Genomic DNA, 23,386 nt, shown 5'->3' with positions numbered 1-23,386 from the left:
TGAGCAGCACCAATCACTAGGTTGGAATCAACCATTGGAGGGAACCGTTGCTTTACAGGTCCCTCTCAATGCAAATAGAACTGTGCAATTTATCTAACCCAAGTCTTTTAATATTAAGGAGTGAAATCGAAGTACCCAGAGGAAAAATTTGCACAGACACAGAGAGAATGTCGAAACTCCAAATAGACAATAACCTGGGTATAGGATTTCGACACAGGATTCTGGTTCTGTGAGACTGCAACACTGTAGACATCTTGCCATGTACATTTTAGATCACAACTTCTTCTGTTGGCAGCAAAAATAACTGTTCTTGGTTATACGGCCCAGTGTTGCAAGAAGGGGAGGAAAAGTATGCCAGATTCAAACTAATCATTTAGTCCGGGTCACTTTTATGTACTAATAGCTACAAGATGCAAAATTACCCTGCTTACAGTGTATAGTGTTGCTACTTTAAGTAGTGTACACTAAATAATCCATGTTCTAACACAATTACTTGTACTTTAAATGGATATTCTGTACAGTAATGTATGTGTTCTTTCTTATATTCTTCTTATGCTTTCAGATGACCAAACACGTGTCAGCCTCTCCCTGCTGTCTGATAAAGGCTGCTCAGACTATATCAATGCCAACTTCATCAAGGTACAAAAGTTATTTTTGCAATATTGGATGATAGAGAGTACAATACATGGTAGATATGGTTATAATTCGACTAGTCAGTAGCAAGCAGTGGGAAGATGCTCTTCCCTGGCCCAGGCTCAATATGGTGCTTGTTTATTTGGAATTACCCAGGAATAATACAAGGAAAGTGTCTTGTCTATTAAATAAAAAGCATGTTCTCGCTATAACAAGAAATGTGCAGTTATTTTCATATATTTCTTCTTAAAAATGTTTTATTAACATTTTTTATTAAGGTATACAGTTGTTAATTTATGTAAAGAAAGTTTAGATGCAATGTTTACATAGGAAACACCAAAGCTCCACCTTTTCATTTTCACTGTAGTGCATAATGTATCTTAGGTATATGTCAGACATTGGCCAACCTTCCTTCCCTGCCATGACCCAGTTTTTCTTCCATTTTTTAGTATTCATATTGATATTGTATAAGAGGTCTCAACAACCTAATGCTCTACTTATTTTAGTATCTGTTGGCCTCTCATCCTCTGAGTCAACTTTGCTAAGGGGCCCCAAGTGGGAAAGAAGTGTGTTAATCCAAATAAAGATAAGGGGACCTTTTCCAAAATTCTATAGGCAAAAATAAATCTGTATGATAGTGGAAATATACAGCAGAGTGAGTGTTCTAATGTATAACTTAAATAATAACATTATAATATGTTTGGACTTAATAACAGTAGTGCAGTGGGACACACTGCTGCTTTATAGATTAAATGTCCTGTGTTTGACTGCAGCACCTAGCCATTGCCAATGAGCAGTTTGTTTGTCCTTGCTTTTGTGTGATTTTTTTTTTTTGTACAAAGTTCTTTGGTTATACTTCATTTAGGTCCTGTATGAATTCAAATGTGTGTGTAAATGGGCTCTGTAATGGACAGGATCAATGTCCAGGGCAGTTTTCTGCCTTATGCCCAGTACTGCTGTGAGAGGCTTAGACACACTGTCCATAATTTTGGATTAAGATGCATTTTGAAGGTTCTGACATAATACAGTAACTCAGTTTGATGAAGCATACTAAAGAGAAGGGGCACATTCTGGTCTTTTGGCGAATGAGGAAAATAAACCATAAAAAACAGATTATTTTTTTAGCCCAAAAATGATACTGATATAAGGACAGCAAAGATGATGATTACTGATACATATTGTACCAACATTATTGGCATATTTAAATATTAGATTTTCCTAGAAAATATGTGAATTAATAGAAAAAGATTAAAATGTAAAATTAAAACATGTTCATGTGATACCATACACTTAAACAGGTTAAATGACAGCTTTTATTTACCAGAACACCTGTGACACCTGATGTTTGTCATTCTTTTCAAAGTACACACTGAAAGTGCTATGAGCATGAGTGTCCAATTGTTAAATTGATGCTTATAAAGATGCTAATCATGTTGACATAAATATGAAGAATACATTTCGCACACAACAAAGTTGTTATTATGCCCTATCATTTGATGATTGTGTAAGGTACAAACTTTTTAGGGGATAAATTAATGAATAAATGAATCAGTGCTCACATAGATATCCTGAGAAATGCATGCGTTAATGAAATTTTATTAAAATGAAATGTATCTATCTGCATATATGATAGATAGATATAGATAGATATATGATAGACTATTTAATATGAATTATCACTGATGTACAACCAGGTGCCTGCCTTAGGCTTATCTATCATTATTTATAATGCTTATCTGCAGACTCTTGCAGAGCAAGTGCTCGATCAAGCATGTGAAATACAGAGGCACATGTACCATTTGAAAGTGAAACCTCTGCATTATTTTACTGGACAAATGCCTGACATTTCAATCAAAGACAGTCGCAGTTACAGTGTGAAAACCATGTGCACACGTGTGCAGCTGCCATTTTGACAGGGGTGAAGACAATGGGGAAATGTAGAAAAACTTGGAGTACAGCATTTTACAAGAAGATTGTGAACATCAGATGTAATATGAAAAATACAAATTACTTTATCTATTCTCTGTAAAATTTTGTCTTATTGTCAGTCTTGGGAATGATAAATGAGAGAGAAGTTTAGTGTTTTAAAGCATATTAAATTGTTTAGCATGTACAATGTTACTACTCAATTCGTTACTGTCATTGTGCATATCCATGAAATGGAGTGGGTTTTTCAATTGAAGTGTTTTACACCAGAAAAATAACCTAATAAATCTGCTTTGTTTGGACGAGTTTCAGCATCATAACATCCACACAGGTTCAGCTGATTCCAATGCATATGTGTGATGGTGTCCCTCTTCAATAAAGGGAGCCTGTTGAACCTGACATTGTCGATAACGTAACTGGATGAGCTGAGCTGATGAGGACAAAAGACACCAAGCAAGGGGATGGTAAAAAGTACTAGTGCTTTTATTAAAACAAATCAAAAACCAGGTGGTGTGCAAAATGAAGTGCTCACGTTTTTTGTCATTCTTTAAATGTGGCTTATTTTAAAACCTACATATATTTGTTTGGTATTGTTCTTTTCAGAATTTATCGAACTTTAATGTGATGTTGTTAGATTTTCAGATTCTTATTTCATATTTAAATTATAAACTAAAAAATATCAAGAACTCACTTCCCGTAAGACGAGACTTTGTTCCAAAAGATTTAACCACGCCTTGGGCCGGAAATAAAACACAGAGTAGGACAGCTGCTGTACAGGTTTTTAATTGTTCAAAGCGCTCTGCGAGATGCAGATCACGTGGCATGGCAGCAGCAAGCCAGCAGCTAATCGAGCAAAGAGGAGGTAAAAAAAATTGTATTTGCTACCCATTGTATCACTGTTTAAGAGGGGGTTTCGGAGGAGTGACCGCGTCTCCTTGGGGTGTGTTCAGCCCCCCTCTTCACAACGCGAATGGCAGATGTGTGAAGTGGCTGGTGCATAGCACAGGCTGGAGGGGTTGGCGAGTGAAGTGAGCAAGGGGGATCCCCGTAGTAATGCATAAAATCGTCAAAGTAGCAGTGGAGGTTAAACTCAATAAACACTCTTTTTTTTTAAATTCTAATCCCTGGTGCTTCCCTTTTAAAACTGTCTCTCCGGTTTATCCTTCTAGGACCTCGCAGCATGGGGAGACGTCTACCAACATGCACAGACACCTATCAGTCTTGACCCGTGTCCCCACCACCCAATCCACGGTGTTCCACAGAGAGCCACTGAACCCTGCTCCCGCGCTCACCGCTGCCAATCCAAAGTGTGCTGTCCTCCCACCACTGCCAGTCACAGGCTCCACCCGGCGAGAGGATCCTCCTGAGTGTAGCAATCACTCCTGCTCTTGGCTGCTCAGCAGGAGTGATCCTCATGCCTCCTCTTGAGCATTGGCTGTATGCTGCTTCTCTCTTAAGCTCTGGATCTCCACTGCTCCTGCCTTTCTCTTCGTCCTTTAACCTCCATTCTTTTTTCTTCTATTTGTCCTTTTTCGCTTTTTCCTGCTTACATTCCACCTTTATGGGCCGAGTCAGCGGTTGCAGGTGCGATCACCCGATTACTGCATGGGCAGATAACAGGCAGTCAGATTGCCCGCTCGTGCCAGCAAGGCAATGCGTGGACTGCTGAATTCCCCAGAGTTTTCGGCAGATTGCTCCCACCCTCTAGCGTGAGCGTGTTCATTATTTATTTATTAAAAATGTCCACTGTTTTTGAGCCGCAGACCTGATATACCACAATATGTAGAGACCAGATATGAGCCCATCACTATATATCAGAACTCGATATTATTGGTTGCGCCCTACTTGTAATTGGAGAAAGAATGAAAAGGAGTGCAGCCTAAGTAAAGTATTTATAGTGAAAAAAACACAAACTTTCTCTTATTTATAATTCTTATTTATAGTTATAAAATGTATAATTATGTACCAAAACATCAAGCTAGAAATGACAGAATCCTAAGCAAACACATTTCTGACACACTTATGCAAATACTAAAAAATACCATATTTTCTTATGATACTATGTGTTGTGGTAAAAGTTCCATTAAAATAATCATACATACTAGAACAGTGTTAGATAAAAGCCTGTATTATTAATTTTTATTTGTAATTAATACTTTTTTTTTTTTTTTAAAGGGTGCAATTAATGGCAAATATTACATTGCCACTCAGGGGCCCCTTAACCATACAGTGGAAGATTTCTGGAGAATGGTTTGGCAGTACAAAGTGAAGGTAATAATGTCACAATGTACAGTGATGCAACAAATGAGGAACTAGATCACTCACATTTGCCTTTCCAGTCAGATAAGTGGGAAATTATGCAAAAAGCCCACACACAGGCATGTTTAATCATAATTACAGAGGATCTACTTGGAGAGGGACCAAACCTTTGATATGGAATCAAGATTGAGAACAGAAGAGCTTCTGGACAGTTCCTTGTTAAAACCTCTTTGTTGTTTTATGCAAATGCACCATTGATGAAGCTGCACTTCGTTTTAAGCCAAAGAATTCTACACTCATCTGATCATTTATAGATATATAAGTATAACTCATTGACTGCAGTTGCTATTGCTTTTACATACTGTATTTGTTAATCTGTTTACTGATATAGTGCATGGCATTTTTATCTGGAGTTCAACTAATCAAACAAAAACAGTTTTGGGTTTAGTTTTCAATAACTATTCAATGTACGATTTAATTTGCTCCACCCTGTAAAGTAAATCTCAACAGATATGTTTTTCTAGGTTTTCACTTTTTTTGTCTTTTGTTGAAAGTGTTTTGTTAGGCTAATCAGAACATGCTTTCTGGACTCAAGACATTTGGTCATGTGTCTTCTGTCAGCGTGGTCTTTGCATATACTTCTGATAATCATTATAACAACAGGGTGTCTTTGTGGTTACTTAATCATAAGAAGTATTTTTGGACTAGTGTCAGCAATGAAAGCTTATACCTCTTCCTGTTACTTTTAATGGAGGTAAATTCTGTAAAGCATTGTTTGGTTTTCTCAGTCTAAATTTAAAAAAAGGATTGCAATTTTTATACCTTCAACCCTAGGTTTACATCTGCTATATTGCAGGTAATTGACTTTTGTATCAGTAAATTTGGTGTGGTTTTGTTTATTGACTTGAGTTTCTCAAGTACTGCAAAGAGACTTTGTCTGTGTGTCATCTCTGACCTGAAAGGTAAGCTAACCTGTTACTTGCCAGGGCCACTACCAGGAGATGAGGGAATAAACTATCATTTATGTATTGCATTTACTATATTTACCATCAGTCATTGATATGCTGTACATGATAAGACAATATAACATTTCTTTTCTTGTTACAGATAATTATGATGGCTTGCAAAGAAATAGAGCTTGGAAAGGTAAAATTATGAGCAATTCAGTTTAATTTTCAGCTGCTCCTGACTATTATTTCTAAGTTGCAGTTCTTAAATCAATGCATGATTTTTTTAAATTTTTTTTTATTATTGCTTTAATAGAAAAAATGTGAACAGTACTGGGCAAACTACAGAGAAACTTCAACATTTGGACTCTTTGCAGTAAAAAATGTAAATATGTACTTATGCTTAAAATACATATTTTGATGTTTTTCTTCTTTCTCCTCAGTAGGTGTTCTGGAAAATATGATCCTGAAAACTGGTGACTTGAAACACTGTGTTTATTTGCAAATACAAACCAAGCCGAAGCATTTTTAAATAACATTCTAAATGTGCACAATCAAACCAAAGAATGCTGAATGTCAAATTAGTATGACCCTGCTGTAAACAAAATGGCTTAAATGCCTTATCAGCAGGACACTCTGATGACAAGATAACATGTGCTAAATGCTAAAATGAACAAACTTAAAATGACTCCTGTCTCTCATTCAAGTTAGTATGTGTACATGCCACAAAAGGGGGGTGGGCTTTACAGAGCACTACGTTTTTTATCAGCAATAGCAATAATGCTAAAAACGGAACTGTGCTCAATACAGCTTATACTGTATAGTCAGAGATATTTTAAAAACCTAGATTATAGTGACAAATTTTTAAAATGGCCTATTGCATGTTAGAGAATCTAACTAGCCGACACAACCTACCACTTTTTTTGTCCAGTTTAAGGTTGTAGGAAGACAAATCCTCTCTGCTTTGAGCACAAACACAGAAAACAACCCTACATGGTTGGAAGGCTAAAATGTAGATTCTGTACAGTGTAACAAAAGGCTCTATATAGAAGCCCGACCCGACACAGATTCACACTGGAGGCACGTATAAAATGAACTTTTTTTTTTTTTTTTAAATTTTATTAATTTTATTGCAGTAATAAAATAAAATAAATAAACTTTTATTTTTCTTCACCTGTGGGGCACGTCTTCCCCATAATCCCCATAGGCACAACACAGTCCCAAGTGTAACACAAACACACCAAAACACCATGCTCCTCTTTCTTCCACTACCACTCCTCCTCCTAGGCAACCTTGGCTTCCTCCACCCGACTCTGGCCGCTAAGTGGTGGTTGCTGGCTCCTTTTATCTCCCCCTGGACGCTAGATGGCAGCCTCCCTGGGTTGCAGCGGTGCCTCAGACTTCCGCAAGGCTTCATGGGGTTTGGAGTGTTGTGCAGCCTTGTTGGGTTCCACAGGTGCCACCAGGGGGTGCTGCTAGACCCTTCTGGGCAGTGGTTTCGCCACACCTGGAAGTGCAGCCGGAGGTTGGCAATCATGCACCTGGAGCACTGTGAGGTTTGCAGAAAATCATAGATAACATTGTAGTTTTCTACTTAAATGGACTGCAAATCCCAGCAACCCCTGGAGTACTGAGTCATTGGGCAGATTCAGCAGTTGCCATAAGGGCTGCTAGGTGAAAGATGAGAGGACTAGTTTTAACACTGAGCTATAACAAGCTTGCAGGATCACAATTGATGGTGTCTTTTTGTTTCAACGCTTCACTGCAGTATGCAGTAGACTTAGAATAGACAGTAATCATGGACCCAAAATGTATTTGCAGATTTTTGCGTTCATGGGAATCATGCACCCCTAACCTCCGAATTACAAGGAATTACTATATAAGCAAAGTTTTATTTCAGTTGCCTCTGGACATTTATTTAATTATACTGTAATTTGGCAAATGCTAATCCTTATTCATCTGACTTTAATCATTACAATGACCATTTTGCCATGTTTTTCATCAGTAAGGTTTTCTTCTTTTGTATTTATGAGATAATATCTGAACACTTTTTTTTTCTTATCTTTTAAATATGATTTTTCTGTTGCAGGAAGATGAATCTATAATTAGTGATGAGGTGGTGGTCAGGACACTGTCTGTCCAGTTCCAAGGAGTAAGTACATTTTAAATGGTAGTTGCAGTCAGTTTTTTAAAGTCATAACACAAAACATTTTTTACAAAATTAAGCAGTGAAGTGACTTTGTGCAAATTAGATTAAAAGTCTAACCATTTTATCCAAGGTAATGTAGAAAAAAAGGATTAATTACAACTGTTTGCATGAACAGTTGAAACATGGGCAGGTTAAGTGTCTCCTGCAGGGTCACAAAGGGAGGCAGAGTTAAGAGTTGAAATGGTAACCGTGTGCTCTGAAATCCTGTGCCTTAGCTGCTACAGTACATTACACTGCCTGGTAGTTTCTGTAAATATTATAGTACATAAAATTATTTTCTTTCTTTTTCTAGTCAGATGGTATGCAATCGTCCATTTTCATACATGCATTTCCTGTTATCTTTATAAAATTTGGTCCCTGCTTGTTGAAGTCTAACATGTCTAGCATTTTAGTAGAAGACAATTAGAATTGTTCTTGAAATGACATTTTGTCATTTGTAGTACTGCCGGTAGAGATCAGAGTAACCTGTCTCAAAAAAAATGTTTAGTGTATCTAAATCACTCCTCTCCATTTAAAGCTAGCATCAGGCCTTATGGTATAGCATGCATTGAAATAGGTTGAGCTTTATCACACAGTACACTCTACATAATTTCCATCTTGAAAGCAAATTTCTAGAGATCATGAAGGCTAGCACTTTTTCAAAATCATAATGTAGAACAGTATGTTATAAAATTAAGGGTATTTAGTCTTTTTTCCCCAAATTTACTATTTCTCTTGTAATGTTTCTTCTGATAAATGTTGAAATCGGGTCATGTTCGATTGTGTATATTTTCTGCAAAAGGGAATACTGTATTGGTGTTCTTTCAAAATGAGATGGTTGTTACAAGATTAAAAATAAAAAGAAGTCATTAAGTTACAAAAAAATTCCATCCACCCGTTTATTCGCTTTCTGAACCCACTCAGTCTAGTATAAGGTTGTAGGGATCCAAAGTTTATTCTGGTTGCAATGAGTGCAAGGTTGGAATCTGCCTTGATTGGTAAGCTGGCTTTTGACATTTACATTCTATCAAAAATGGTTATTTTGTAATCTGCACATGTCTGTTGCACTCTGTTAGCCTGTGCACATGTTCAATTCGCACACAATTCCAGCAGCGATAGGTAAAAAAAAAAAAAAATGTGGAAGTGTACGTTATCTGAGGGAAATACTCCAGCAATTGCATTATTACTACTCCTGGCTGAAATAATCTATCTCAGTAGTTCAGAAATCTTTAAAATATTTGTTGATGAATTGAACGTACAGTGCTAAGCTCAACTGTACAATCTTGGGAGAGCAGTGTTTGGGTAATACATTCAAAGTCAGTCAGTCAGTCATTGTCCAACCCGCTATATCCTAACACAGGGTCACGGGGGGGTCTGCTGAAGCCAATCCCAGCCAACACAGGGTGCAAGGCAGGGGCAAACCCCGGGCAGGGCGCCAGCCTACCACAGGGCACACACGCACACACTAGGAACAATTTAGGATCGCCAATGCACCTAACTTGCATGTCTTTTGACTGTGGGAGGAAACCAGAGTACCCGGAGGAAACCACGGGGACAGCATGCAAACTCCACGCAGGGAGGACCGAGGAAGTGAACCCAGGTCTCCTTACTGCGAGGCAGCAGTGCTACCATGGCGCCACTGTGCTGTCCGCATTCAAAGTCATGTGCATTAAATAGTTGGAAAAATTTTTTAAGTAATGAGTAACCTAACTCGGTACTTGTTTTATTGAAGTAAAGATACCTGTGTTGATGTAAGTAGAACAGGGTGTAAAACAAGAAGCACTTGTACTGGCAATTTGCCCCTTTGCAGTTCTCAATCGCACAGCCAAGCAGAAAAGCGTGTGCTGCATCCTGATTTTGTGTATGCATGTCAATGCACACACTGTAAAGTAGATTTGGGAAAGACGTAACTTTTAAAAAAATGTTATTTCCATAATCACTAGACACATAGGAAAAACCAACTGAAATGACTAATGTTATAAATGCTATAATGAAAAACATGTTTAGCACATGATGAAATTTTGGAGTCAGATTTATTGATCTTTCTGCTAAAAATACTGTTTGGATTCTCACTGGTTTGTGAAGATCAAACTGACACACAGTGTATATTTACACATTGCTCTGTTTTATGATGGTCTGCTTACTTATATTTTAAAGCACTATAAATAACATGTGTGTCAGTGCATTACTGCTCTTATATGTATTCTTTTTTTTAAATTGTAGCTTTTCCTAATCATTTATTTATTACATGAAGAATATATAATGTCTACTGCAAAAATCCACAAATTATAAAAGCTTAATCTGATTTGTGTTTTTGGCACATAGTAAAATGACAAAAGAAGCAGTGTGAGGGCTTAAGTAGAATGTAGTTACCCTTAAAGCAAGTATCATTTTTAAACTATGAAAAGCTTTAAAGATAAATTGTCTATTAAGAGTTTAAGTCACTATCAAAAAAAAAAAGAGTTTATGGACATTTCAATTTTTTACACAGTTTCTAATCTGTACAACTTTTTTTTTTTTTTTTAAGCAATGTGGCTGCTCAACTCCTGAAAGGTTTTGACTCCAAAAATGATCAGGTTAAAATTGTCTCATTTTGACAAATAAACTCAGTAGCTGGAGCTGTAGGGCAAAGAGATGGGATCCATTTAGTGAACCACTCTGCTGCTTCTTTCAACATGCACACAATACCACCATGTTAAACTGTTCTATACCTCAGAAAGAATTTTGAAAAATTGATTTTTACGTCATTGCCATAAGCTGTATGGTGTTTAATTTTGAGATGTGCTTTTTACATGCTCTGTGTAAAAAGATAACTTGTTTTTTGTTTAAAGATAAGCTAAAGTTTTAAATTCTGGGTATATTAAAATACAGGAACATCTGGCTTGGTTTTGTTTCTGCTGTAACGTACAAGTCAGAAATGTGGCTGAGTTTGTAAACTCTCCTTGCCTTTCACTGCAGGGCATTCTGACAGTTCTCCATTTTCAGTATAAGGCCTGGCCAGATCATGGCATTCCTGACTCTCCAGATGGCATCTTAAACATGATAGAAAAAATTCATGATCGTCAAGGAAGCGATTTGACTCCAATAATTGTACATTGCAGGTGCAGTATTTCTTTTGGGTTTATGCTGAAAAAACAGTATACTTTCAAAATCTGGACTATCCATGAAAGTAACAGTGTCACTTTGTACAATATAGTGCTGGCTGTGGAAGAACTGGAGTTATATGTACTGTAGATTACATCTATGATCTGCTGAAGGCAAAGGTAGGGGATGGGTTGAGGAACTTGTATTAGCTTCGATAATTTTCTATTTATTGTAACTAGATTTTTGTTGCTTTTTCATTTGTACAAGCAAATAAATGATACCTTCAGCATCTTGGACATTGTATGGGAGATGAGGCAACAACGACCATCAATTGTTCAGACTAAGGTGGGCACATTTTAATTATGCTTTTTGTGTTTGTGCTTATTCTAGTGGCATGAAAGTTTGTGGCATGAATGGGCAACATCTCACTTGGCAGTTACTGAAGAAATGGGCTTTGTGCTGGTGTGAATGAACAAACATAATCATAAAACATTAACTACTATTATTTATTGCAAAATGGTTTTCATCAGACTGGAGACCTCTAAAATTAACTGAAGATTTAGTGCTGAGAGATGTCATTCAGCAAGGTCTGACAATTTTTACCCATTATCTTTACATGGGACAATTGTGTCATGTATCAAGGAATTATATGAAAACCACAACTGTTCACAGACTATATATAAGTGATGGAACCCAGGGTGCCGGTGAGCCCCAAACACGATGACACACAGTGCCAGGTTTACATAAAGGATGCTTTATTAAACACGCCTCCACAAAGTTGCAAAACTACAAGCACAGGTTTTCTCTCTCTCTCTCTCTCTCTTTCCACAATTCACCTCTCCTTTCACCACTGCATTGCCCTCCTCCAGCCGAGTGTTTCTCTACATCCTCTCAGCTCCAACTCACCTGGATAAGGGAGTGCGGTCCCTTTTATTAAGGACCAGGGAGTACTTCTGGTGCCAGGGCCACTGCCTGATGGAAGTAATCCCAGGTCTTATGGTAGTCCCACTTATTAGGAAGGTCATCTCCCTGCAACACACCCTTGTGGCACCCGTGGTCCCCAGCAGGGCTGTATTGCCTAACTACATCTCCCAGCATTCCTTGCTGGTTCGCAAATGGGCACCAATACAGAAGGCTGCTGCCATCTAGTGTCCTGGTGGAACAACACATCCCCTGCAATGTCTTCTACAACTGATGGGCTGTCCATCCACCCGTTCTGGCCTTCTGTCCATGGTGTGGTTCCTCCCTCTTCCCTGGCCGGGATGCCTGGCCAACCCATGTGGAACTGACATATACATATATACTAATAAAAGACAAAGCCCTCACTCACTCACTCACTCACTCACTCACTCACTCACTGACTCACTCACTGACTCATCACTAATTCTCCAACTTCCCGTGTGGGTGGAAGGCTGAAATTTGGCAGGCTCATTCCTTACAGCTTACTTACAAAAGTTGGGCAGGTTTCATTTCGAAATTCTACACGTAATGGTCATAACTGGAACCTATTTTTCTCCATATATTGTAATGGAGTTGAGCTCGGTTGCCGTGGGGGGGGCGGAGTTTCGTGTGACATCATCACGCCTCCCATGTAATCACGTAAGCTGACTGTCAACTCAGTACGTAGAAAACAAGGAAGAGCTCCAAAAAGCACTGAAGAAAACATGCATTATACAGTTGAGAAGGCAGTGAAACAATAAGAAGCAACCGAGCCACACATACAACCATATTCATGAGTACAGCTACTTCGGAAACAAAGCACGGTGTAAACCTAAAGTTTAAATTAAGTTCATAGACAGGCTGCCGCTGGCGTTTGTCATGCCCACGGCTAATGCAGGATACAAGTTTAAGAGCATGCAGGATATAAACGAGAGTTTTGATCACTTTGTAACTAAGTTAAAATTACTGGTGAAGGGCTGTGCTTATGCAGATTCCGAGAGACTGTCTTTGTGGGGGGATTGACAGCTAAGGCGGGTGGAAGAGTCACGTCATCATCTCCCCTCCCATTCACCTCATTTCGCCGTGAGCTGAGCTCAGCTCCGCAGCTAACGCAGTCTTGAGGAACCAACTTTGTGACGCTGCCACCAAATACTCACAGAAAAATCCACAAGTTAATACACACGCTGTCTCTACAGTTATCCACACTCTGAATCCTCCAGGCACTACTTACAAAAGGTTACATTGACAATCTTGTTACGTTATTTTTAAAATGTTTCCTTTTCTTAGCACAGCTGAGAAGCTTCGATTCATGTACTCCATAACGTGTTAAAAAATAACGCATTTAATCACACTTTGCATTCCAAGCAAAGGGGAACTTCTGTCAATGCATGATTTCCTGGTACACTGATTACATTGATGTACACATCAGAGCTACAAAAATGTAACAGTCGGAAGAAAGCACGTCGCTATGACTGATTGGAGGAAAATTTAATTTCAAAAGACTACCCGACGGAAGCCTTGATAAAAGCGTGGTTTTGTGCACACACACACATATAACTATATATATATATATATATATATATATATATATATATATATATATATATATATATATATATATATATATATGAATGACCTCCAAAGAGCGCTGAGACTTTGGATCACGTGAACGTGTCTGCAAAAAGTGGCGTCTCCTGCCCTGCAAAAGTCAAGCAGCTGGCGCACGCACATAGCTGTGCCTGCCTTTGAGACGCTGACTGCGCTTCTGCCTTAAGTGAAAGTGAGCACTTTTAATATTTTTCCTCCTCCCCATGAGCTATAGCCCAGACAAGTGCAAACACAGGACCCCTTTTCTACACCGTGGCAAACTAATATTAAGGCACTTTGCACTTTCTTTTGCACATATACGATTATGAGGTTGTCACCTCGGATTATGAAGACACGCACAGGAGTGGAGGACCAACAGTGCCATCTCAGCCGATTAATGGCAGGGACGTCTCACCAGTCTACACAAGACCCACCGCGACTGTCCCCAAAAGGCGCTCATATCGTCAGCAAAGACATCTCTCTACACTATATAAAAGAAAAAGGCAACTTTCCTTTCTTTACACCTTTTTTCCTTTTATCCCAAACCAAAGCCTTTCTCTCAACACTGCAGAGGACACAAAACTATTTTTTTTAATTGCTGGTAATGCCGGTATGGCACATTACCAGAGGCAGAAATTTGGACGTTCACATAGCAAATGTAATTTCTATACCACAGCCGTTGTGTAGCACCTTTCAAAAAGGATCTACTACCGAGAGATCATCCATATACATTTTAGCTGCTGTTAGTACTACTTACCTGTTGTGTTACACCGTCTTTAAAATGTAGTTTACCCGAAACCACTCCAGTAGTGCTCAATGTAGCTTTACTTCTTAAAACGTTAATGTTTTACTGTTTAATAACTTATAGACTACATTTTATTATTTTTCCCTTCCACTCAGTGACCAAAGCTATACACACACATATAGACACATACATATATATATATACACACATATATATACCTGTGTGTATGTTTGTATGTATGTGTGTGTGTGTGGGTGTGTGTATATATATATATATGTATGTTTATATTGGTTTGTGCACCATTGAACATATTATATGACCATTATATATAAATATATATACAATATTTAGAAATAATGGTCACTCAGACCCAGTTCAATGTGCACAAACCCCAACACACAGTCCTGGCCTCACAAATGCCTCTCTTCGGGCCGCCTCCACACTCCTCACGTGCCTTGTCCTGCTTCCACCCAGCTCCAGCCATGAATGAAGGGAGATGGCCCCTTTTATATTCTCCCGGATGAGCTCCATGTGGCGTGGCGGAAGTGCCAGCTGTTCTCCCAGCAGCTCACCAGGTGTCCTCCTTAATCTTCCCCCCAGCACTTCCTGGTGTGGCAGAAGTGCTGAGGTAACAGGTCCCCAAGGCATTGGGGTGCCTCCTGGCGGTGACCACGGGCCCCTACAGGGTGGGGCTTCCATGCCTTCAACCCGTGGCCCCCAAAGCAACCAGGATGGCGGCGCCCACGTGATCCAGGGTGGGCGCAGACCCACATCCGGTCCCTCACGGCATCCCGGCCGGGTCGTTGCCCATGGCATCCCTGACAATATATATACACACACACACACACACACACACACACACACACACACATATATATAATTTGTGTGTGTGTGTGTGTGTGTTGTATGTATGTATGTATGTATGTATGTGTGTATATATGATGTAGATAGGTATGTATACACAAAACAATTACTTTGACAATCATGTTACGTTATTTTCAAAATGTTTCCTTTTTCTTTACTTCTTTAACACACTACTTCTCTGCTGCTAAGCGCTGGGTATTTTGCTAGTATAAATATATATATTTTTATATATATATATATATATATATATATATATATATATATATATATATATATATATATATATATAAAACCCTAAATCTTGGAAGGAGAGTAGATGTGATTGTCTCAGTGACACTTTCACGTCCTGCGAGACAAGTCTTTGTGCCCAGTGATGTAACTATGCCTGGGGCTGGTAGCCCTGCGAGACAAGAGCTTATGCAAAGAGATTTGGAAAAGTCCTATGTGGTTATGTCAGACAGACACATTTTTTGTGGAGAGAAAGAAGTGATATTCACTCACGGGCATTTATACATTGCGTTGTCACGATGTAATACCAAACACGGAATCAGAATTCAATGCGATATTGATGAAAAGGTAAAAGGGAAAAGAGATTGAATATATGAAATGCAAATCACGCTGCACAGCAGCAGCAGCAAGCCAGCAGCTAATCGAGCAAATAGGAGGTAAAAAAAAAATCCTGTATGTGTTTCCCATTGAATCACAGTTTGTGTGTGTAAGTATGTATATGTATGTATACGTACGTATACGTTTGTTTTTATAGATGTAAGAGATACTTAACTGTAATGAAAAGTGTTTGTTTTTATGTTATTTATATATAAGGACCTCTTCTTTCCACAGGAGCAGTATGGGTTTGTTTATCACACTGTGGCTCAGTTGTTCCAGAATGCCTTGGATTCTGGAATTCTTGTCTGTGATAATTTCAGTGAGGTAAGATACAGTAAACTGTTAGCCACTTGCCTGTAGAATTCAGTATCATGTGTCTGTTCTCGAAGAGCTTTCACTTTTTAGATTTCTTACCTAGTAAAATATAATCTGGTGTTTACTGGATGGATCAATATGGTATCTACTATTCCATATCTTGTAAATGTTTTTCTAGTCATGGCAGAGTTTTTTTTCTTTTTTTTTATTTTGGAAAAACTAATAATTCTGTACTATTTGTATGTATACATATGAAAGCAGTTTTGTTATTTTATTTATGGAACAAAATCAGTTATGATGACCTAATCAAAATGTAGCTAAACCTTGCTCATGATTCATATGCATGTACAGTATTTATTTATTTCTGCCCAAAATTGTCTTTTACTTTGTGTAAAGCACTTTGAGCCACAGTTTGTGCATGAAAATAGCCTACAGTATATACTGCTTTGTATGTACAACTGTGGGAATCTGTAAAAAGTTTGGTGGAGAAAGGTTAAAAGTCAGGGACTTCCATACCGGACAAACACTATGCACATATTCAGCTTTATATATTAGAAAATATTGTTATTGGCTGCTCCTTATTGTCTTCTTTAATGTTATTGCCACTAAATAAGTAAATATGTGTGAACCTGCTTTGTTCTGGTCAGGTGGAGTCCTACTGCAGTAAATGGCATTTTTACATTTTTTTTTTCTTTATAAAGACGTAGTAGGAAAGTGCCACAGTGCTGACATCTTTTGGTTATTTTAGATATTGAAAGAGCAGCTTCTCCACACTTGTTTGGTTTAAAGTTATTTGAATGTATTTGTTTAATACAGACTGTTAATGCTGATTTATCTTTTTAATAGGTTATGCTTTTTTTTTATTTTAAACTAGGTACAATATTGATTATTTCCTGCATTGTCTAACTCACTTAAAATATTTTAAAATATTTTGTACCTGTGGGGGAGATGTGATCCCTTTAAAGGAACTTGGTTGTGTGTTTACACATCTTGTTTGACTTGGTAGCTTGGAGATGCTTTACAGCTTTTTATATGAATTAAACATTATCACAAAGCACACACTGAGACATATCAAGGTTTGGGGCAGCCACCTGTATAATGTGGTATCCTGGCTGCAAATCGTCTTTAAGTGGTAGCACTGTTGTGCTCAAAACCGAGTCCAATACAGAACTGAGGGAAAAGGGAAAAAGGGCAGGCTTTTAAAGGGGAAGACCGGAAGTGAGGTCATAAGGATCGGGCACGTGTTCATCACTCATTGGATCAAGCCCAGACGTGACATCAGAGGGGCCGGAGCTGGTAAGGTCTGTTTCCATTGGTTTGGTCCCGGAAGTGATGTCAAGAGAGCCAGGTGGAATCTCCCAGGAATGGTCTACAGGGAAGGAAGAAAAAGAGTCAGTGCACTCTGCCACATCCCCGCATGCCTCCGAACTGGCTTCACTCAAGCCCTTTAGCTGCCTCCCATGCACACGTGTGTGACAACCTTTAAAGAAAGTTGATTTGTGATGTCTCAGTTTTCCAGTTTGAGTTGTTTACTGAATTAGATAGAGGAGACATTTTGCGTTATCTTTATGATCCATCAATATGTTAACAGTGAAGGAGAGAAACTTTTCTTTATGGCCATTAGTTTGTGACAATGCGGGTCTTGCTCCCTGCTCCCGTCTTACTTGTGGGAACCTCTTGAACCCAACACCGTCAGTAATGTAACCAGATGAGCTGGACAATGAGGACACCAAATGAAGCAAGGCGAATGTGCAAAATGTAAAAAGTGCTTTTATTTAAAAGAAACAAATCCAAAGTGTCCAAACAAAGTGCAGTGATCCAAACATCAAAAAAATAAATAATACATTAAAAACGGAGTGAAAATGTGGAAGTTAAAATCCCCATAAATAAATCCTTTAAAACGAGGTTAAAATATTGGCTGGAAGCAGTCCCTTCTTTAAAAATCCGGTGCCTTCTTTAGCTGGTAGCTCCCAAGCGTCTCCCATCCGGACCCTGCAACAGGGGAGTCTCTCTACCTGCAGCTGACCTTCCCCTTCTGGTCTGGTACCCTTTCAATCCCTGTCTCGGGTTCCTCGCCGACCAGGGAGCTCACGCTGGAGCTTCAACCTCTCAGACCCCCGACTCCCGCTGCCTTATGTGGCAAACCATCCTCGATAGTGGTCACTCCTGCTCCTCTGCAAAACTTGGCAGGAATGACCCAATCCATCCGGCCAAACACCCCACTAGGACTCACATCTCAGCTGCCACTTCTTATTACAGCGAGCCTGCTCTCGCTCGCTTGCTCAATTCTGTACCAGCTTCTTTGCCCCCTACCTTCTTCTCTCTTAACCTCTGTCTTTCATTCTTTTCTCCCTTCTGCACTCACACTTCTCATATTTATAATGGGGACGTGGCACAGCTCCCAGCATCAATTACGGACATGGGCAATCCCACACCTCTGCACTTCAGTATGGAAACGTCGAAGCCCAGGAACTGCTCCGGCCACACTACCACACCCCCCCTTTAAGCCGCGAGTGTGGCGATTATTTATTTAAAAACTGGCCTTTACTTCTTATCCTGGACACGCTATGTCACATAGTTCTCTTGCTTTCACTTCTTAAGTGATAAAGGCTAAATATCTAGATGGCAGACAAAACTTCAATGAAGATCCAAAGCAGGCATCATAATTCAGCCAGTTAAGTTAAGATAATTTTTTTATTTATTTTCTTATGATTGTAGTGTCTCTGTAATTTGAGATTTTGCTGGTATAAGGAAGACAGAAGTTTTGAGGTTAAGTAGTTCCAGTAATGCTGCAGATTGGCAAGATGTCACATATTGATTAGCACACGCAAGTAAATATTTCACAGTAATTCCCCTTTTAATACTAAGCGTACACACAGTAATTTGTCTTTTTTGTTGTTTTCCTTCTGTACAGAAAATGTTTTGTGCTTCTCCTGCCTATTCCTGTGTTATTTCAGATGAGTTATAAGAAAAAAAACTAATCAGTAAAGTTTATTTGATAAGAGAACACTATACTAATTGTGCTAGTTTTAGTTCTTGAGATTTCTTTTAACATGAAAACGGAAGTAATGTGTGTCAGGGCAAAATTAAGTGACCAAGTGTGACTGTGTTCTGAAATGAATGAAATTGAAGCACTTTTTGATTAAAAACCAATCTTTATGTTCTTATAAATAAAAGTACCTAGCTAAAGACATTACTTGCCTAACCATTAAAAATTATGTTACAGATGACAACTGCAGGAAGACGACATACAGGAGTTTAAGAGAAGTGGTTAGACTGATTTTTTTTAATTGCATGTGTAAAGTTTAGGTTGAAAATGTGCTAGTTTATGTTGTCTCCTTTCTTCATTCATTAGTGGATGACGGGGGATGTGAGCAATTAAATGAAATAATTACATTGAAAATTTTAAAGAATTTTGTACTAATTACACTTTATTGATTATTGTATTATGCAATAAGAAGTTTGGTCTATGACTGCCACCTCTTTCAGTGTATTAAGTGCTGTGTGACTGTTCTACTTGTGATTCATGGAAGTGGCGGGGCATTATAGACCGACCGTGTGCAGCATTGTGATGTAGGCTTCACTTTAAGTCTCAACGTTAACTCATAGTGCGTCCTAGAATGTCAGTTCAGGATCTCCCTTAAATGCTCAGTTTTGATTTAGAACTGTTAAATAAATTGTGTGTGCGTGTGTGTGTGTGTGTGCATATACATTCATAATAAATGTATTGTTTAAGAGTAATAATACTAACACTTGTTTCCATACAAAGTGACTGTGACCTCATCAAGGCCACACTGAGGTGGCTGTAGTTGATCTCGGAGATGATTGTTGGTAGAGTCAACCTGGGTGCTGCTAATTGTGAAGTGCCCCATGGTTTTTTTGTTTTACAAGACATTCCATAGTGTTGATTTTTTCTAATTTTAATTTTCATGTTACAATGCCGATTGAATTGGTCTCTCAGCTGAAATTTTTCCCGCCCCCATTTAAATAAATTTTATTTGGCAACAAATCATTACCTGAACTCAGTCAAACACATGGCTGTAATATACCAAATACAATACTATGATAATAATTCATTAAACAATGTATTCAACAACCACCGGTAGATTTTTTGCTTTGTGCCCCCTCCCCCCACAATTTATCGTCTATGAGGGAGGAGTGAAAGCTTTAGATTCGTCAAAACTTTCGATCTCTAGTTTTCGATTGATCTCAACGTTTTAGGGTCCCCGATATCTCGATGATGGATGTGTTTCTGTCTGTCACAGTTTCTTGAGGACGGTCTAGAGCTAAATTGGCTGGACAGAAAAATACCAAACTTGAAACTTAAGCCTGTTATGAGGTGATGATGTGCTGATTAGTATTTGAGCCAAATCGTGCTAGAAAAGGTGCTCTCTACAGGAACCTTCAAATACCATAATTCTACAATTACTTACGAATTCTCATCAATTACTATCGTAATGACCTATTTTATGATCAGGAAGATCAGCATCAGGTGGTAAATAACACTGGTTTTGTCTGCTGCTGGGAAATTCAGAGCAGCTCTTAAGTTTTTATACTGATTTCATATATGAAATTTCAATTAAGGTAGCATGTCAGGTTTTTTAAATACACATCATTGACATTTTGTCACTTTTGAATATAAATATAATATATGAACATGATATTTGGAGTTTGGACTATGTCCCTCCAAAATTGTTCTGATGTGTTTTTATTACACACATTATTACCAGAACACCTGTTAAAGCATATTTATGTCAATGTACCTCAATATAAAAGTGAGGTCAGCGTCCGCAAAAATGTTGGAGGCACTCGTTTTTGCGCTTGTGCTGCACATCCGGCTCTCTTTGCAAGAACCAACAGTAGTCACCCATCATGCTCTAAATGAATTTTCCCAGATATAAGTTTTCCATCACCTTTATATCTTGATGAAATCTTTCCCTGTACTCATCGCTGATATTGTTAAGATTTGGTGGAAAATAGTTGAGATAAGAATGTAAAAAATGCGTCTTCAGTGACATTCTGAATCCCATAAGCTGATACACTTTCAGCAGGTTCTCCAAAAGCTCAGCATTATTCTCTGCTCTGTGACTGCCAAGAAAATTCTGGACAACCTGCATGAATGCTTCCCATGCTGTTGATTCAGTGGGCTTCAGTTTCCTTTTGAAGTCATCGTCAAAGCATCAGTTCACGGATTTCAGGAACAACAAAAACATCTTCCTTAATTTTGGCTTCACTTTTCTCAAGACCAGACTTATTTTTTAAAAGCTGAAAAGCATTGCCGTTTCTGTCCATCACCTTGACAAAATTTTCAAAGTAATGGTGAATCTAACAAACAAAATGTCCCGAAATTCCCCCCCTTGGGGTAATTGTGTCCTGAAATGCAATGTAAAACCTCTACCTACTGCACCGTCATGTCTGAGTTGTGCATTATGTATAAGACCTGGTAATCAGTAACACATTTTTTTTCTGCTAATTAAAAATGAATAATTTTTAAATAAAATTAATAATGACAACATAAACAACTCACAGCTGTTAGTAACATGTGGCAAATTCTTTTATCTCAATGGCATCTCAGTGGAATTACTGGTATTTATCAAAATGGTTATCTGCCTTTACTGTCCAGTCACCCTAGTTGTCCAAGACCTGGAACATCATAACTAAAAAAACGGGACGTCCTAGACGAAAACGGTTTTCAGATTTGGAGTCGCCAAATCAAACCTGTTAAAGTAAAGGTGAAAGACTCTCAGTAGCAAAATTCCTGTTGATAAGTGTAATTACTGAATTGTTATAAAATAATTTGGGTAATTTGGTTCCTTAGGCACAAAGCCTACTGACGCTCATGTCTGAATTTTTTTTCTTTTATGCACAATTTTCTCTTTTCTGAGTCCAAAGAGTAAACAATAAATCCACCATTACACGTTCACAACTTTCCTGCGTGTACGCAGGCAATGCACTAGGAACACCTGAGCAGAAAGAAGTGTTTAACAGACAGTTGATTAGAGTTGCGTAGTATACCGATACTGAAAAAGTACCAAAAACTCCCATTTTTAAAATGGTATGGTTTCAGCATTTTGTGAATTTCAGTACCAGAAGTAAGCAGTAGTTTTGAAAGAACTTGTGCTCCGCTCTTTGTTCTTTGTAGATTTTGCTGGGGCACATCCTCCCCTGACCCATCCGATGAACTAGAGCAGTGTTAAGCTGTGGGTTGCAAATGTTTGTGATCGGTCGCCACATGATTGTGTAGTAAAATTACAGAAGTTCATATAAGTGAGAATTCTGTGCCGAAAGAGATGCCTGTCGCCATTTATCATATTTTTTATTGCAGTGGTTTGTGAAACACTTATACATCAAGCATCAATGAGCTTTCATTCCTGTGGTAAATAAAACAGCATAGCCGTAGCATACGGCGGTGTAAGAATAGGAACGGAAAACGGTGAGAAAGGAATTCAGTATAACAAAGGCTTAGGAAACCACTGTCGCAGTATAATGAAAATAGAAAGGAGCGAAACCAATGCCAATGGTTGAGAGAGTCCCTTCCTGTAGCAGGCCACGGAAAACAGACATATATAGATAGACGCCGCATTCACTGTGTTGCCCAGTTGACACGATAAGTCAGCGCGTCCTCACTATTACGAGGGTTTTCTGATGAAAAAACAATAACGTTTTAAACAGTATCGTTTACATACAACAGATTTTGGCGAATCATTTACATGCAATTATTTATATCCATTTATACACTAATAATGGCAATTATTAAATAATAATTATTATTATTATTATTAAATAATTCCACCTGTATAAGTAACATTTCTTGGACTGCTTTCTTCCATCTCCGAAACATTTGTAGACTTCGTTCTGTTTTTGCGCAACACAGTACTAAAGTATTGGTTAATGCCCGAGTCACCTCAATGATAGATTACTGTAATGCTATTCTATCTGTCATCCCACAAAAACGTATCCATCGCTTACAATTTATTCAAAATTCTGCTGCCAGGATAATAACTTGCTGTTCAAAATCCACTGAACATACTAGACCTATTCTCTCTCAACTTCACTAGCTCCTTGTTAACTACAGAATACAATACTAAATACCGCTCTGAACATTTAAAGCTCTCCACAACCTCACTGATCTCCTACAGACTGACACTCCTCTCGCACACTCAGATTTTCATATGCAGCTCGACTTTCTGTACCACACATCAAACACTGTGCTATGGGAGTTCGAGCGTCTCTCATAGTGCTCCTCAACTCGGGAATTCTCTTCTCTCTCATATATATCAGCTTGATTCAATA

General features: G+C 38.4%; 1 protein-coding gene across 1 annotated transcript in view; it reads left to right on the top strand.

Moving 5' to 3' along the window:
- The window catches only part of ptpn18 (protein tyrosine phosphatase non-receptor type 18), a 172,338-nt gene that overhangs the window by 58,474 nt on the left and 90,478 nt on the right, over positions 1-23,386 (top strand). The window contains exons 3-11 of the mRNA XM_039774583.1: positions 563-639; positions 4,735-4,830; positions 5,926-5,964; positions 6,082-6,150; positions 7,855-7,917; positions 10,912-11,054; positions 11,150-11,216; positions 11,305-11,382; positions 16,013-16,102. Of these exons, the coding sequence (XP_039630517.1) occupies positions 563-639; positions 4,735-4,830; positions 5,926-5,964; positions 6,082-6,150; positions 7,855-7,917; positions 10,912-11,054; positions 11,150-11,216; positions 11,305-11,382; positions 16,013-16,102 (722 nt within the window). The remainder of the gene's footprint in view (positions 1-562; positions 640-4,734; positions 4,831-5,925; positions 5,965-6,081; positions 6,151-7,854; positions 7,918-10,911; positions 11,055-11,149; positions 11,217-11,304; positions 11,383-16,012; positions 16,103-23,386) is intronic.

Source organism: Polypterus senegalus, chromosome 13 (genome assembly GCF_016835505.1).
Source record: "Polypterus senegalus isolate Bchr_013 chromosome 13, ASM1683550v1, whole genome shotgun sequence".
Lineage (NCBI taxonomy): Eukaryota > Metazoa > Chordata > Cladistia > Polypteriformes > Polypteridae > Polypterus > Polypterus senegalus.
Note: the sequence above shows the minus strand (reverse complement) of the source record. Positions and strands in the feature narration are given on the sequence as shown.